The 15,997-nt window shown below is 40.9% G+C and overlaps 1 protein-coding gene across 3 annotated transcripts; it reads left to right on the forward strand.

The window, feature by feature from the left end:
- The first annotated feature begins 2,790 nt into the window (after positions 1–2,790).
- On the forward strand, positions 2,791–14,732 carry LOC123169622 (ubiquitin-like-specific protease 1D). 3 transcript variants are annotated; one of them, XM_044587491.1, is made up of 14 exons: positions 2,791–3,248; positions 4,146–4,197; positions 4,946–5,022; positions 5,189–5,427; positions 6,286–6,334; positions 8,917–8,987; positions 9,136–9,165; positions 9,251–9,346; positions 9,429–9,528; positions 11,021–11,115; positions 12,504–12,626; positions 13,006–13,120; positions 13,485–13,592; positions 13,709–14,732. In XM_044587491.1, exons 1-14 carry the CDS (start codon positions 2,823–2,825, stop codon positions 14,441–14,443), a joined length of 2,316 nt encoding a protein of 771 aa, XP_044443426.1. In that variant the 5' UTR covers positions 2,791–2,822; the 3' UTR covers positions 14,444–14,732. The 3 variants fall into 3 exon arrangements, with proteins under 3 accessions (XP_044443426.1, XP_044443427.1, XP_044443428.1); XM_044587492.1 differs by having other exon boundaries at positions 13,542–13,592; XM_044587493.1 differs by lacking the exon at positions 4,946–5,022 and having other exon boundaries at positions 5,193–5,427.
- The last annotated feature ends 1,265 nt before the right edge of the window (positions 14,733–15,997 follow it).

Raw genomic sequence — 15,997 nt, forward strand, 5'->3', positions numbered from 1 at the left:
CCACCCACTCTTCATTCGTGGAGAGAGCCATCAGAACATGCCTACACTTCCATCCTACATTTTCTGAGAGAGAACCACCTACACTTGTGTTGAGGTCAAGATATTCCATTCCAACCACATAAATCTTGATCTCTAGCCTTCCCCAAGTTGCTTTCCACTCAAATCTTCTTTCCACCAAATCCAATCCTATGAGAGAGAGTTGAGTGTTGGGGAGACTATCATTTGAAGCACAAGAGCAAGGAGTTGATCATCAACACACCGTCTATTACCTTTTGGAGAGTGGTGTCTCCTAGATTGGTTAGGTGTTGCTTGGGAGCCTCCGTCAAGATTGTAGAGTTGAACCAAGGAGTTTGTACGGGCAAGGAGATCGCCTACTTCGTGAAGATCTACCCTAGTGGGGCAAGTCCTTCGTGGGCGATGGCCATGGTGGGATAGACATGGTTGCTTCTTCGTGGACCCTTTGCGGGTGGAGCCCTCAGTGGACTCGCGCAACCGTTACCCTTCGTGGGTTGAAGTCTCCATCAACGTGGATGTATGACAGCACCACCTATCGGAACCACGCCAAAAATCTCCGTGTCTACATTGCGTTTGCTCCCTCAAACTCCTCCCTTTACCTTCATATGCAAATGTTTTACATTCCGCTGCTATACTCTTAGAATTGCATGTGTAGGTTGTTTACTTGACTTGTGCTAAGTTGTTAAAATCTGCCAAGACTTAAAATTTGGAAAAGGCTAGATTTTTATTTGGTCAAGTAGTCTAATTACCCCCCCCCTCTAGACATACTTTCGATCCTACAATAACCAATAGCAGAACCTGGATGCTCATATTGGCTCCTACATATTCTATGAAGATCTTTATCGGTCGAACCGTTATGACAACATACATTATTCCCTTTGTCATTGGTATGTTACTTGCTCGAGATTTGATCGTCGGTATCCACATACCTAGTTCAATCTCGTTACCGGCAAGTCTCTTTACTCGTTCTGTAATACATCATCTTGTAACTAACTCATTAGTCACTTTGCTTGCAAGGCTTCTTATAATGTGCATTACCGAGAGGGCCCAAAGACACCACTCTGATACTCGGAGTGACAAATCCTAATCCCGATCTATGCCAACTTAACAAACACCTTCGGAGATACCTGTAGAGCATCTTTATAATCACCCAGTTATGTTGTGATGTTTGATAGCACACAAGGTATTCCTCCGGTATCCGGGAGTTGCATAATCTCATAGTCGAAGGAATATGTATTTGACATGAAGAAAGCAATAGCAATAAAACTGAACGATCATTATGCTAAGCTAACAGATGGGTTTTGTCCATCACATTATCCTCCTAATGATGTGATCCCGTTATCAAATGACAACTCATGTTCATGGTCAGGAAAACCTTAACCATCTTTGATCAACGAGCTAGTCAAGTAGAGGCTCACTAGGGACACGGTGTTTGTCTATGTATTCACACATGTATTTAGGTTTCTGATCAATACAATTCTAGCATGAATAATAAACATTTATCACGAATAAGGAAATATAAAATAACAACTTTATTATTGCCTCTAGGGCATATTTCCTTCATAAAGAGGGCATGGTGCCACCGTAGTAGAGGGAAGAGCTTCTTCCCCCACATCCCTTGTATTCTGATTCTACCTCTCGCCAAGCAATCCCAGACAAGCAGGAGTAGGGTTTTACACCGCAAGGTGGTCCGAACCTGGGTAACTGCCGTGTCCACTGTTCTTCCTTCCTAGCTCGTGCTCGCTGGAGCACCGCTGTGAGGTTGAGTGGTAGAGTAGGGCGGTAGTCAGCGAGCGCACCCCAGTGTTCGAACCTCTTGGGTCCACGGAGCCCCGATTCTGACAGCTACCTCCTTTCTTAAGTACCGACCTCGGGCCCCAAAGTCCGCCTCCCTGTCCCTAAGCTTCGCAAAGCTGCACGAGAGAGAGAGAGAGAGAGAGAGAGAAGATAGATGGAGAAAAATAAATAAAAATGGATGTAATGAAATAAAATAATTAGCTTGCCGATATGTCGGCCCCACATGTTAGGTATATATTGAGGATTGTATTACTCCCTCCATCCGGGCTTATGAGTCGATCACAAATTTCTAGGTCTAACATGTATAATATGCTAAAATATATATGCTTAAGAACTTTATTCGATGTTTGTTCCGCTAATCATATTGAGGACCTAATAACCAATCGTGTCCAACATATAAGAATAAAGACAATATTTGGGATTTGCTAAAAATATCTCCTCAGTAATCCAAAAAGTGTTATAGAAGCAGCCTAATAATATAAAAAGCATTATAGAGGCAATATTGGGCTCCTTTGAATCAAATTGGTTTCATAGGAATTTTGTAGGATTACAATCCTTAGGGATATTTCGTATGTTGCTTGTTGGTTGTTTGATTCATAGAATTGATCCTATAGAAACTTGTTCTAAGGATTCACTTGTACTACATTCCATAAAAAATCCACTCAAACTTCTTTAGAAAAATCCTTTGGTTTTACTATAATGCGATCAAACAAACAAGTAGATTGAGTGATAAGCATAAGTTTTCAAAATTCTACTCCCTCCATTCACTACTAAAGAAATAAAGATGTTCTAACTTTTCTTCTAAATAAGATGTATGCAGACACGTTTTAGTATATTTGTTCACTTATTTCAGTCTGTATATGTAGTCCATATTAAAATATTCAAAACATCTTATAATATTCCTATTCTGCGTTTTTACAATCCAGCGCATCAAAGGCCATTATTGGGATATATGCTATATGCTCCGAGGCCCTCCGCCGTTTCTTTTTGCGAGAAGGCCCTCCTCCAATATGCCAGAGGCCCCGGCTGTCAGCATCGTCGACTTCTCCTCCGCCGCCTCCTCTTTCTCTTCCCCAACCCCAACTTCCCCTCGACCCCGCCCCCTCGGCGAGCCGCGCCGCGCCGCGGTGAATGCGATGGCCACGGCTTCGTCGGAGCCGCTCCCCAGCGGCGAGGAGGGGGACGAGGATGCGGGGGCGAGGATCGATGACGACCTTCGCGGCATGTCGGACCAGGCGCTGAAGGAGAGGTTCAAACGCCTACAGGACGGGCTCAACAAATTCCCCGGCGTCCTCCCGGACGGTGGGAAGAAGTACCGCCGCTCGCTCCGGGCCGTCCGCGGCGAGCTCGACCGCCGCACTCGCTTGGCCTCGGACTCGGCCTCTCTCCGGCCACGGCCGCGGCCGCCGCGTCCGCAAGGCCGCCTAGGCGAGCCGGTAAAACTATTTTCCAGTTCTGTATTTATTCTCTTGGTGCGCGGCAGCGTGGATTAATATTTTGATCTTTGCCCTGGTTCCTCCGGATTTGGGATTTGGGACGGGTCTGCCTTGGGGTAGATTGGAGAGGCGGGTAAAGCTTTAGGGTTCTCAAACTTCCGTTCCATAAAATGTCTGCAAGCCATATGCAGTTGTGTTTTCTTTTTCCAAGGAACGGTAGGGGGCACTGCCAAATCTATAAGCACGAGAAAAAGCACAGCCAAAACCTACTTGCCAAATCTATAATGTTATCATCTTGCTTGTGTATGGCGGTAGTTATTGAAAACAGAAAGGTTTTTTTCATCTCTGTGGACAATGATAGTTCCTGTATTAATCGAAATTAAAATTCTCCTACCATCCGTTTTCTCTTTCTTTTTACCACAGACAGCATTAATCTTTTAATCTGTTACTTTGGTGACAAAATAGCAGCAGCTTTCCTTCTTTCTTTCCATATGTTTAAACTTTCCCTAGAGTCAATCAGCGAATCATGGCCTGTGTCTGATTAAGGAGAATCTGTAAAAATTTAACAAGGATTGCCTCATGTGATATGTAAAGTGGGCTAACCATAGGGGGGGGGGTGTATTTGTGTTCTTTTCTATTTAATCCATTTTTTAAATTTTAATGCATTTGAAAGTTGGTTTTTGTGATATGCCAACTGAATAAAATTTCCACAAGTATAGAAGTGATATTCTTCTTCGGCTATGGTGGTTGCTGGCTCGCCAGTGACCACTGGTGTCGTTGGATGGACCTTTGCGTGGTCGATCGGTCGCCACCACCTTGCTATGGTTGTGAATATGTACAGTAAGCGTTCTGAGCTGTACAGCACTCTAAGCCTAATCATGGAATGCTCCCTCGCAGGATGGCAATAGAGGTGAACGGATGATCCAGTCAAGTTGTGCAGAACCGTCTGGTATGTGATTGATTTACTGTTTTGACAATGTATCATATTTGAAACTTTCTGCACACTACCATCTCATGGAAAATCCATTTTTGGAATACTTGTTTTCATTACATCAATTTTTGTAGTTGGGTAATAATTCTGAATAACTAGATATCGTGGACCTAAAATCCCTGCCTGCTTATCTTTTTTAAATGCTCCATCTAATATTATTGCTTACTGCAGTGCTACAATGTTATTTTACCATGTTGGTATAACTTCTTTTGGGTCTTTTTCGTTTGTACTTTTAAGAAAATTGCAAGTTCCGTGCTGTACTTAATAAACCATCTAGTACAACCTAAACCATGTGCCATATTGATCAAATGCACATGAATAATGATCTAAGTTAGTCACTTCAGTGCCATGCAATTTTGTATTTTGCTATTGAAATTGATGAAATCAATAAATACTTTAGGTAAAGAAAATGTACCCAAAGCTGGAGCTACTATTGTCAAATTGTGTTGTGCCCACAGCTATATCAAAAACCGAAATGAATGCATTTTGAATTTACTCAGACTTTATATTGGTTTCACTATGTATAATTAGGTAAGCCACTGTCCGACTGGATTAAAAGATTGAACACCAGAAGGTCTGATTAGTCGTCGTATCACATTTCCTAATAAACTCATAACATGTTGACCATTCTCCAACATGAATTTCTGTTATACTCGTTATTAATTAATTTGCTGTTCACAATTTTAATTTTCTTTACGACTTGTAGGGTTGTCTAGTAAATGCAATGAAAATCATGGAGTAACCAAATCTGATTTCCTTTCTGCATTTGAGGTGGATGATGAGGTAATTAATGTGTTGCATGGTAATTAATGAGTTCCGTGGGTTAGGCTTGCCTCGTATAATCCTTCCCCAGACCCCACCTGGTGTGGGAGCTTCTAGCACTGGGCCTGTGTCCTATGGTACTTAAATCTGTGTATTTTGTGCAAGTGTTGAATTTTCTGTACGTTAGGCAGGCATCGATGTGGAGATAACAAGTATATGCCCTGGCAAGACTAAAACGCCAGTAGAAAATAAAGGGAAGTCGTATGCAGTAAGTGAATCTTGCAAAACCAATGCACAACCAACGCCTCCCAAAGTATTATGTATCGACAACTCAATCGACGTGGAAAATATGTCTTCTGACGATGACTTCAAGGATAACGGCGATATTAGGACACGTGAAAATGCTTCCACACCTTCTCGGAAAAGGTTAGTATGTACACGCTCTTCTGTTTCACTGTGTTAACCTGCACGTCCATTTGTTTTAATTGGTAATGATGTGTTGTTAACTAACTTTAAATAGTCATGGCTTGCTGCACATGGTGCATAAACCTATCAAAATTCTTATTCTTCATACGGGATAGTGATAGCTTCCATGGTAGATGTAAAAGATTCTGTTAGATAACTTACTACTTTTAGTAAATACCAAACACACCGACTTGAAGATACCACTACCAGGAAATACAAAATTTATGATTTGAACTACAAGGGCTCTCGGTGTAATTTTTAGGAGTACAGAGGAGTCAAACTTGTTTAATGTTTGACTTACATAACATCTGCCCAAGGAAAGTAGGCAGTGTGCTTGAGTGGTCAATGCATGCTATTGGTTCAAGGAAGGCAGATTATTGCTCTCTTGTTCTCAGCTTTGTTATTATTTTCTGATCAATCAATTCATTGTTTGAATGTTGTTTTGTCCATCATTGTCAAATTCAAATACAATACCTATTACTCAAAAGTACAAGGTCAAACTGACACGGAATGAAAAGGGGTACACAGCAAATTAACAAGAGAACATGCGATTCTTCAAATAATCTGATTTAACTTCTGCAAGGATATTTCCAGTATTCATCAGTCATGTCCCTATGTATTCCCCAGTTACTTCACCTGTTGTGTAACATATCCGACTATGATTATACCCCTGTCCTTGTTCAATTGTATTTTGCCGATCAATTGGTAGAACGCTGTATATATGACCACATCTCATGCATGCATGGTTGTGCTAATTTTTATTATCTATTATGTGAACTTTTCATCATTGTACTGAATCATGCAACCTACCTATGCCAGGAAAGGAGATGACTCAGTAAACTTCTCAATGCGATTGAGACCAAGAAAGGTTTGTAAATACTTTATAGTTTCTATGAATTTTACCATCATGGCCGTCAGTGTGCTCTTTTTATGATGATTATTATTGAAGTATTAGGATTGACAGAGCCCCAGCTGCTCATGATTTTGGCAGTAGATACTAGAAAAGGGGTTTTGTTTTAAAATGACTCTCGTAGTGGTTAATAATACGGAAATATTACTAGAACTTAATATTCTGAGGAAAATCATTGAGTGTAATGATAGCGTCACCTTTTTTCTCATGGGCCAATATTGGACCTTCAACCTGTGTCCCTCTACAGATATTTATAAGTAGCATAACATCAACATGTGACCTTTCTGATGGGGTTGAGTCTCGTTGTATTAAGCACTTTAGACCGACAACCATGTTGTTGAGCTTCAGCTGCATATTATCCTCTGGCCCAATGCAAATACCCAATGTCATTTCTAAGAGCACGCTGGTCAAACTGTCGGCATGACCATTAGTTTATATACTTCCCCCATTCCCAAATACATTGTCGTGGTCTTCCGATACAGCCTTTGGCTGTCCAATCATAATACTCAAGTGTATGGAAGTATCTTTCTGTGACGATTCTATACTATTTCTGGACAGTGTATCTACTTTTGGCAATGGTTTCTAAAGCAATATTTATTTGTGAATGGAGGTAGTAGCTAATTTAGTTTGACCAGAAAAAAATTACGTAGTCATACTTGTGCACAAAATTACGTAAACATAAGACAAAATTGACTGCTGTGTGCTACCTATGTAAACACAGCATAGTGTTAATTTCCTTCCATGTCATTATCACAAATATGTTCACCGGTTTGAAACTTAGTGTTGCATAGTGGTGTCAAATGGCTGCCTTCATCAGTTCTGCCACATTTTTCCTCTGTACCTGGCTCACTATAGGTGTTGTGTTCTCATATTATCCAGTTTTTCTTTGCAACTTGCTTAGTCTCTGTTCCTGGGTGACGTTCAGGCGTGTAAGTGCCGATGGAGAAAAAAATTCAAAGTTTATGCTACTTAATCGAAATGAGTGACACCTCCATTAACGCGGTGCACACTTACAGATTTTTGGTAGAGAATTCACCTGTAGTTGTAGGGTGGCAAATGTATCGGGTCATAATTACTAGTTTTGTGGTTTGTCTGGATCTGGGCTGCAGTTTCTCTGGTCGTGATGCATCACTTCGTAAAAATAAATTTGTTTGGGCTATACATCTTCAGTTATTGAAACCATAATTGGGTTTGCAAAATTATTACTTCTGATTTTCTACAGATCATATGTAGTGGAAAGGACAGACACAATACAGTGTAATGCACGATAATGCAAACACATGCTCAAGTAGCCACTCAGGATCTTAATTCTTAAGATGAAAAAAAACTATAGAAGACAAAAAAGAGAAGATGTCCATGGCCACTTCGTGACATTTAATTGGGGAGCAAATATAGGATAGGAGTGGGAAAACCCGACATCTGAATTGTATTTTACCAGATTGCGCCTGTACATAGTTAGCTTGTAAGGTTAAAATAAGATAATTACTTGGTGCACTGTACTACATCTATAATCTTTTCGAAAGAAGTTCAATCTTCCAAGGACAAAGCGAATTGGTGTGACAGTTGCAGTATGCAGTTCTAAGCGTAAGCTGGATTTTGTTGCACTTTTGCGGATGGTGTACTACACTCATCTGGTACATCCATGAATTTTTCTGAAGGTTCTAGAGGCAGTAGTGTGCAATGTCTACATGTAAATGGTGGGGCAACAGGCATGGACCATGGCACGATTAAGCGAGGGGATCAGATGAAGATAACCGTCACCAGACGGTGGCCATCTCCATTTGATGCCGCCAGTAGAAAATAAAAAAATACTGATCTACAGGAACAAGCAAAGTCAAATCACAGATCACCTTTATCAAAGAATTTTTTTTAAAAATATGGAGAGAAATCATCTCTGAAAATTAACCTGGTAGCTTTCTTGCGGCCATCTGAAAGAAAAATGAAAAAAGGGAGCTGCAAGAAGAAACTAGATGAATTAGATATCGATCCCAGAATGTGAGCTATTGTCTCCTACTATTGCTGACAAGACGCAGGGAAAGCTGTGTGTCATAGGGCCATGCCTAATAAAAAAATACTTTCCTTCTGGAGTGATGGTAGTATCTGGGTATGTGTAGTAGCTAGGAGGAACTAGGAAGTCATAATTTTGAACCATGATGTGTGTGGCAGTTGTTAATGAGAGGATCATGATTTTCGGGGGAGTGCCAGAAAATAAGAAAGAAAGAGCGACTGTTTTCAGTACTAGTAAATGATTAGGATTGGTCTTCAGTTAGATGTTAGGTCTGCTATCCTGCAATTACAACAACTTTCTTTTTGGCAGTAGTGATTACAACAACCTAATACAAATTAAGTGCTTTTACTTCTCTTTTTGGGGTTATTCTTGATTATTTTCTTAGTGAATCATACTGTAACCAGCTAACCATTAGTAAATATCTCTCCGTGTCAGCTTCTAGAAAGAGTAAGCTAAGCAAGTTATGATTTGCTTGCAACCATGACGAGGTAACTCTTCTGACAAGTTTGGTCTGATTTTTGCACCCGTTCAGGCTCAAGAGGTGGTTCTACTCGATGCAGATGCACACCATTCAGAATCTGCAGAGAAGCCAACCACTAAACGGTAATAATTTGTCAATTTCCCATGTGTGCTCTGATACTGGGGACAGTGCAATTTGTGTGGTCAACCTGTACTTGCTATATGAAATATAATAATATTATGTATGTTTAAAGTTTTTGAGATTATTAACTTAATTCTGATACTTCATTAGGGATGCAATGAAGATATATTATCCCTCAAGGTTAGCATTTGAATTTTTGAAAACCCACCGAGCTTAATGTTTTTGTGCATAGTTGATGATTATTTTCTTTTTGCCTTGCCGGCAGCGAACACTCAAATTCTATTGAGCTTTCTCATGATGACATAAAATGCCTTGAGCCTGAATCGTTACTTTCCTCAACTATAATGAACTTCTACATTATGTAAGTATCGTTCTTTAGTTTCTAGATTCCACATTCATTTCCTTTCTCGTAACAGTTGAAGTCATAACTATACATCTTGTAGGTACCTGCAAGGGCCAATGTCATCGATTAGTACACAAAGAGGCAAGTATCACATTTTCAATACATACTTCTTCAAGAAACTTGAAGCCCTAAAATCAAAGGTAACTCTGCAGTAATTTCTAAATTGGACTGTCTTTTCTGGCTTAGTATTCTATACTTTGATTGCTACAGTTGCTATGTTCTATTCTAGTACATAACTGTCGCTACCTAGGTTACGAAGGGGTAGGCCATGGCTGGCGTGGCAATAACCCATACTGGGTTTCCAAGCTGAGCACCTAGAAGGCTAGAACAACGAATATGCTTGATGCTTCTCTTGGACAAGTGTATATGTTGTAGAATAAGAAATAATTTTCTTATGGAAATGGCAGACTGCTGTGCATTCGATCAAGGAAATAATGCTTCTCATCCATGCAGTGCCACACAAAAGATCCAATTTTTTTCATTCTTATTCACTGCCCATTTAGGCACAGGAAAGGCTGTGATGTCTAAGAATATGAAAAATCTTTGTCGTATTTTAAGGCTTATTGAGTATTAGGTTCTTTGTTGCCCCTTGTCCGAGTGCAGCATGTCATGAATAGAGCTTTTTAGACTGTACTGTCCGTGCAAATATATAGTACAAATGTACAAGGATGAAAGCACATACATAAACCTCAGACCAAGAAGTGTAGAGTGAGGGAGGGGAGCAGCAGCAGCAGCAGCTATCATGTACACACATCAGCAGTAGCACAAATCAGAACACCTCGCTTCTCCTAACGGCAGAGCAGCAAGGAAACAATCTCGGGCATCCTCTTCTCAACCAAACAGCAAACCAGCGACCTGCAAATAGTCAACATCATGAGTAGTCCCAAGGAAACAGGAGCGCATCCAGAAAGCGGCCCAGACCAGCATGCTGACAGCATCGACCAAAGATGTGGCTCGTTGGCAGGGGCTGATGAAAAAAGGAACTGGCGGCAGCAACAAGCATATCTAATTAAACAGCCAATTGGTCTTATTATCTAAACCAATAAACTGCAAGCTGAAAGTTAACAATGCCATTTTATCTGACTGAACACCATCGACCAGAGACGTGGCTCGTTTGCAGTGGTTGATGGAAACAGGAACTGGTGGTGCTAAGAAACATATCTAATTAAACAACCAGTTGGTCTTATTATCTAAATTGGTAAACTGCAAGCTGAAAGTTAACAATGCCATTTTATCTGACTGGATGGTTGCTTAGGCCTTTGCGTAGCATATGGCCATAAGCCGCATGTCGTATCAGCATGAGTAGCAACTTGGTAGATTTAGGAAAACTAGTGTGACCTGGTTGGTGCTTAAATTTACAAGGCATGTATCCACACAGCGGAAGGTACATGAATTTTTTACAAGGCATGTACCTACACAGTGGAAGGTACATGATGAAATATAAAAAGGGTAAAAAAAAAACATTTGCATTTGGGTTTTTCTATTAATCTTTTATCCGTTGGGTAAATACACTGAGGATGTGCGTTTGTAAGTACCTTTTTCATAGTAAATTGAAGATTTGATGTTTATCTCAGCTATAAACATGTGGTCATGTCTTATATTTTCAACTCATTTTGCTTTCTTATTGTGAAGGTAGACAAGCCTTCTTATTTCTTAAACCTGAGAAGATGGTGGAAAGGCATAGATATATTTCAAAAGCCATATATATTATTTCCTGTGCATGCAGAGTAAGCAATTTTGTCGTCTCTTTTCCTAAGATACATTACTTTATATTGATATTGCTATTTACTTGTAGGGTTATACATGTTTTATAGAACTTCACCGCATGTGTATTTTTGATAAAATGCAATTGAGTTTGAAGGTGGAAATTTACATGTTTATAGAATATTGTATAGATTGTATCTTTTGAGATTCTTATAACTTCTACTCATGGTTTCCACGTTTTTTTTACCGTAAGGATGATTTCTACGGATATTTCGTTGTATCACAGCAACCGTCGCTACCAGTTAGCATTTTGAAAATACATTCCTGGCTGGTGATTCTCTGTCCATGACAAACCAGGATATTATTTCTCAGAGATTCTGATTTGCCATGCCTAGGACAGTCATTCCGAGGCAGAGTTATAAAAGCTGATAAAATCTGGTTCCTGTATAACAAACCAAATGCTGGATATGGTGTATTTGCAGATTTGACAATGGGTTAATGTCAGTTTTAGCTTATACCATAGTTAGCTACTCCCTCTGATTCAAATTAATTGTGGCAGCTTTGGTACAACTTTGTACTAAAGTTGTACTAAAGCTGTGACAATTAATATGGATCGGAGGGAGTATTACATATTGTGCTCGGAGATTGAGCAATTCCGCAAGATTACTGGTGATATTTACCAAGTCATATCTTTATGTGGAAATCTGGGAGCTGGCTTGTTTCCATTTCTAGCAAAATTGTGGGGACTACTGGAACCCTGGTCATAACGAAGCAGATGCTATTGTGCTTGTTTTTTAGTATAAAAACGAGGCCAACAGGGGGAGGAGCCCCTCCGCCTTTTTAATTAAGAAAAGGGTGCGAGACATACATTTGAATTCATGGGTTCGAACCCGCGCCGGCGTGGAGACCACTGCGCTCCAACCACTGGGTCAAGAGCTCATCCATGCTTTTTTTTTAGTTTCAGTTGATACTTGCAGACTTAAGAGTGGATGTTTATAGAGAATAAGGTGCGCACGTATCTCAAAATTAAACTTTGACCATAAATTAGACCAACCAAATCTGAGTATGTACAAAAATTATCTCGTTGAATTCGTATTCGAAAGAAGTTTTCAGTGATATAATTTTTGAGTCACAACATAATATATTATTAGTCTGCTTTATGGTCAAAGTTGGATTTTGGGATGCGTGCGCGCCTTATTCATCGGAATAGAGGGGATATAAATTTGTTGTAAATACTAGGAGGGAGCTGTCTATAAAAGGTAACTCCTATGTTGCCTGACTGGATTCAAAACTTTACTGCAACATGACCCGATCATTGATGCATATTTTTACCACATATGCTAGACTTATGCGTTACTTCAATATTCTGTTAAAAGGCTCAGGATGTTTTGTTTTTGTTCCAAATGTTCAGTACTCATTGGAGCCTGGTGATTATATGCATGCCAGCAAAGGAAGATCAATCAGGCCCCATTATACTTCATTTGGATTCACTGAAGTTCCATAACAGCAGATTGATTTTCAGTGTTGTTGAGAGGTAAATAATCTTGACAGTCAAAAAAGTTGCTGAGTTGTACTGCTTTGTTTTGGCGTTCGGCTTTTATTTCTGCAACATAATGACACAAATGGGATACATGCTTCTACTTTGTTTCTTCTATTCTTTTCATGCAATAGATGGTCGGACTCTTCCCCGCACCCTGCGTAAGCGGGAGCTACATGCACCGGGCTGCCCTTTCTATTAAAGTCTCATTTATTTCATACATTTTTGCATTTAGAAGTACATCTTCTGGAACGTAGACACTATTATTTTGGCATACCATTATTTTTCTTGTCTAGGTGTCAAAATTTCATTATATCCTCAGTGTTCTGCTGTATTATTTTCATTCTATTTTAAAATGATGTATGTTCATTTGCAGATTCTTAAAACAAGAATGGAATTACCTGAAGGAAAATGGGTCTTTAGCAGAATGTCCTATACGAGAAACGGTGTGGAAGAAACTTCCTCATAAAATTGAGAAGAAACCAATTGCGGTAACTTAAGATCTTCTTTTATGAAATGCATGTACACTCTTCCTTTCATTTCTCTCTCGTCCTTTCCTGAAGGCACACTCTTCCTTTCATTTCTCTCTCGTCCAACTCAGCATGCTGACATCGTCCCATTGTGCATCCCCTAAGATATTGTCAAATACAGGCTGTAAATTGCTAAGTGCATGTATGCAGTGATTTGTGAGTTCAGGATATTGTCAAAACGAAATTATGGGTGGGCATCCAGATTTCTTATAAGTGGACGCCCATAGTTGATTACATACGCTGTTATATCGTCTGCACTATAGATGGTGTATTTGTCTCTCCATGCTGTGATCTTGTAGCTCTTACACTCTTAATTTTTTTCCAGGTTCCGCAGCAGGAAAATGAATTTGACTGTGGCCTCTTTGTTCTGTACTATATGCAGCGGTTCATCGAGGAGGCACCTGAAAGGCTTCACAAGAAAGACCTTTCTATGGTGAGCCACTATCTGTTAGTGTGTTGACCATTCTATGTTCGGTGTGTTTGACTTCTTTCAGAACACTGAACTGCATGCGGATATTCCTTGCTCATTTTTTCTCTACTTTCTGTTAGTTTGGCAAAACATGGTTTCAACCTGAAGAGGCTTCTGCATTGCGAAAGAAAATGAAGACCCTGCTTCATCAGTTGTTTGAGGAAGCGGATCCCAGTAACGATAGTACATCGGAGCAGACAGCGTGTCAGTTGCTTTTGGAAGCTAAGCCTGCAAACAACGTGATGGAGCTGGCAACGTCAGAACACCCTTTGGAAGTCAGTTCAGCTGAGGTGATACCAACGTCGGAACACCTGCTGGAAGTCGGTTCTGTTGAGATGACACCAATGTCTGAACACCCTTTGGAGGTCGGTTCTGCTGAGATGTCACCAACGCAAGAACATCCTTTGGTGTGCAGTTCTGGTGAGATGGCACCAGCGCAAGAACATCCTTTGGTGGGCAGTTCGGCTGAGATGGAACCAACACAAGAACATCCTTTGGTGGGCAATTCGGCTGAGATGGAACCAAAGCAAGAATATCCTTTGGTTGGCAGTTCGGCTGAGATGGCACCAACGCAAGAACATACCTTGGTGGGCAGTTCGGCTGAGATGGCACCAACGCAAGAACATCCCTTGGTGGGCAGTTCGGCCGAGATGGAACCAACGCAAGAACATCCTACGGTGGGCAGTTCCGCCGAGATGGAACAAACGCAAGGACATCCTATGGTGGGCAGTTCCGCCGAGATTACATCGCAGAAACCTTTGGAAGGCACTTCGACCCGACCAACTAGTTTTGAGCACCCTTTGGAATGCAGCTGATTGATGTTACCACCTTTGGAGCGACCTACGTTACCCGTAGAAACCGAAACCGGCTCGGAATTGTATTATAGATGGGAAGGTGTTGTAGCCTGCATCTGTGGGCAACTTTGAGGGAGGGGTGGTGTTGCATGACTGAACGTTGCAGTTAATGTATCCGCGGGAACTACCGTGTATATATAATATCAGTAGGAGAAATGGTGGGTGTACGAGTCGCTCAGGATGGACTTCATCTGTTTAGTTATTTATAGGCTAGGCTGGAAGAGGTCAATAAAATCTCAGGCTCTGATTAGACGATGTTGCACAAGCCGGTTGGCGAGTTGCCGTGTCCTGAAGCCTTAAGAGTTGATCTACACGGTTGCTCCTAGTCCATGGCTGCAGTAGGGCTAGTTACACAGCAACACGCTCGCCTGCTCACGCCTTGAGCCTCCTCGTCTCCTCCCTCAACCAGTTTGATTGAACACGACCAAAAATACACCGGCGATTCGCCTCCTCCCAGCCATTCGTGACGACTGATGTGGCGAGGTGAGTTGAGGTTAATTGGATTTGGGGATTTTAGTCAGTGGACACGCACGCACACAAAATTGTGGCATGAGAATTCACTCAGATTTGGGGATTTTAATATCGTAATCTGTAGGTATATAGAAAATTGATGATTCCATTGTTTCAAGCAGCTTCAATGAAGAAAACCCGACCTCCGCTCAGTTGGTTCAATCATTTTTCAATCTTAAGTTATCAATAATTTCAGATATTAGGAGATTTTTGGTTCCTAGAGCAAGAATGTAGGTGCTTATAGTTTCTTCAATAGGTATCCAAATATCTGGTTGCCATTCTCTATCTTTTTTAGCTAGCTTGTAGCCCGCGCAGGCTTCTAATTTTCCATTGCTCCGCCACTCGCCACGAACACATAGGTTAGGGTATGCTAGTCAGAGCAGCCGTCGGCACAATAGCAACGATGGACGTGGAGACGAGTCTGTGACACCACAACGGTAGTTCATTCCAACTGAAAGCGCTGGTCCAGTCAAAAGTGCGATTCCTCACCTGTCGTAACCATCCCTGAAAAACCGTTGTTCGAAAAAGGGAATAAGTTTATGTCAATTTTCAGGCATAACAGCAACGTCACTAGCCCAATAGAGCAATGGCGAGCAAAGGGGAATAGGCTAGTGGTGCCTAGCACACATGAAACAGAGAGAGGGCACGCTGAACACACCTAATCGGGGTTTATTTGTCTAAAAAAACCTAATCGGGTTTATTGCCTAAAAAAGAAACCAAATCAGGGTTTATTTCCACCTGGTCCGAAACCGAGCACGTTGGCTAGGTTTCGCGTGTTAGCCGCTTCCAAATGATGATTGTATGATACATGTACCCAAGGTAAAATAAATATTAAAAATATATTGTGTGGTGTCATGAGGGGAGGGGGGCAGGGGCGGAGCCATAAATTTTTGGCCAATGGGTTCACTAGTTAGCTCATTGTGAGGATTGTGTAAAGTCACTGCAACAAATAGAAATATGATATCAATTATTTATATATAGTACTTACATTAAAAACTTAAGAGT

The sequence above is a fragment of the Triticum aestivum genome, chromosome 7D (genome assembly GCF_018294505.1).
Source record: "Triticum aestivum cultivar Chinese Spring chromosome 7D, IWGSC CS RefSeq v2.1, whole genome shotgun sequence".
NCBI classification, from domain to species: domain Eukaryota; kingdom Viridiplantae; phylum Streptophyta; class Magnoliopsida; order Poales; family Poaceae; genus Triticum; species Triticum aestivum.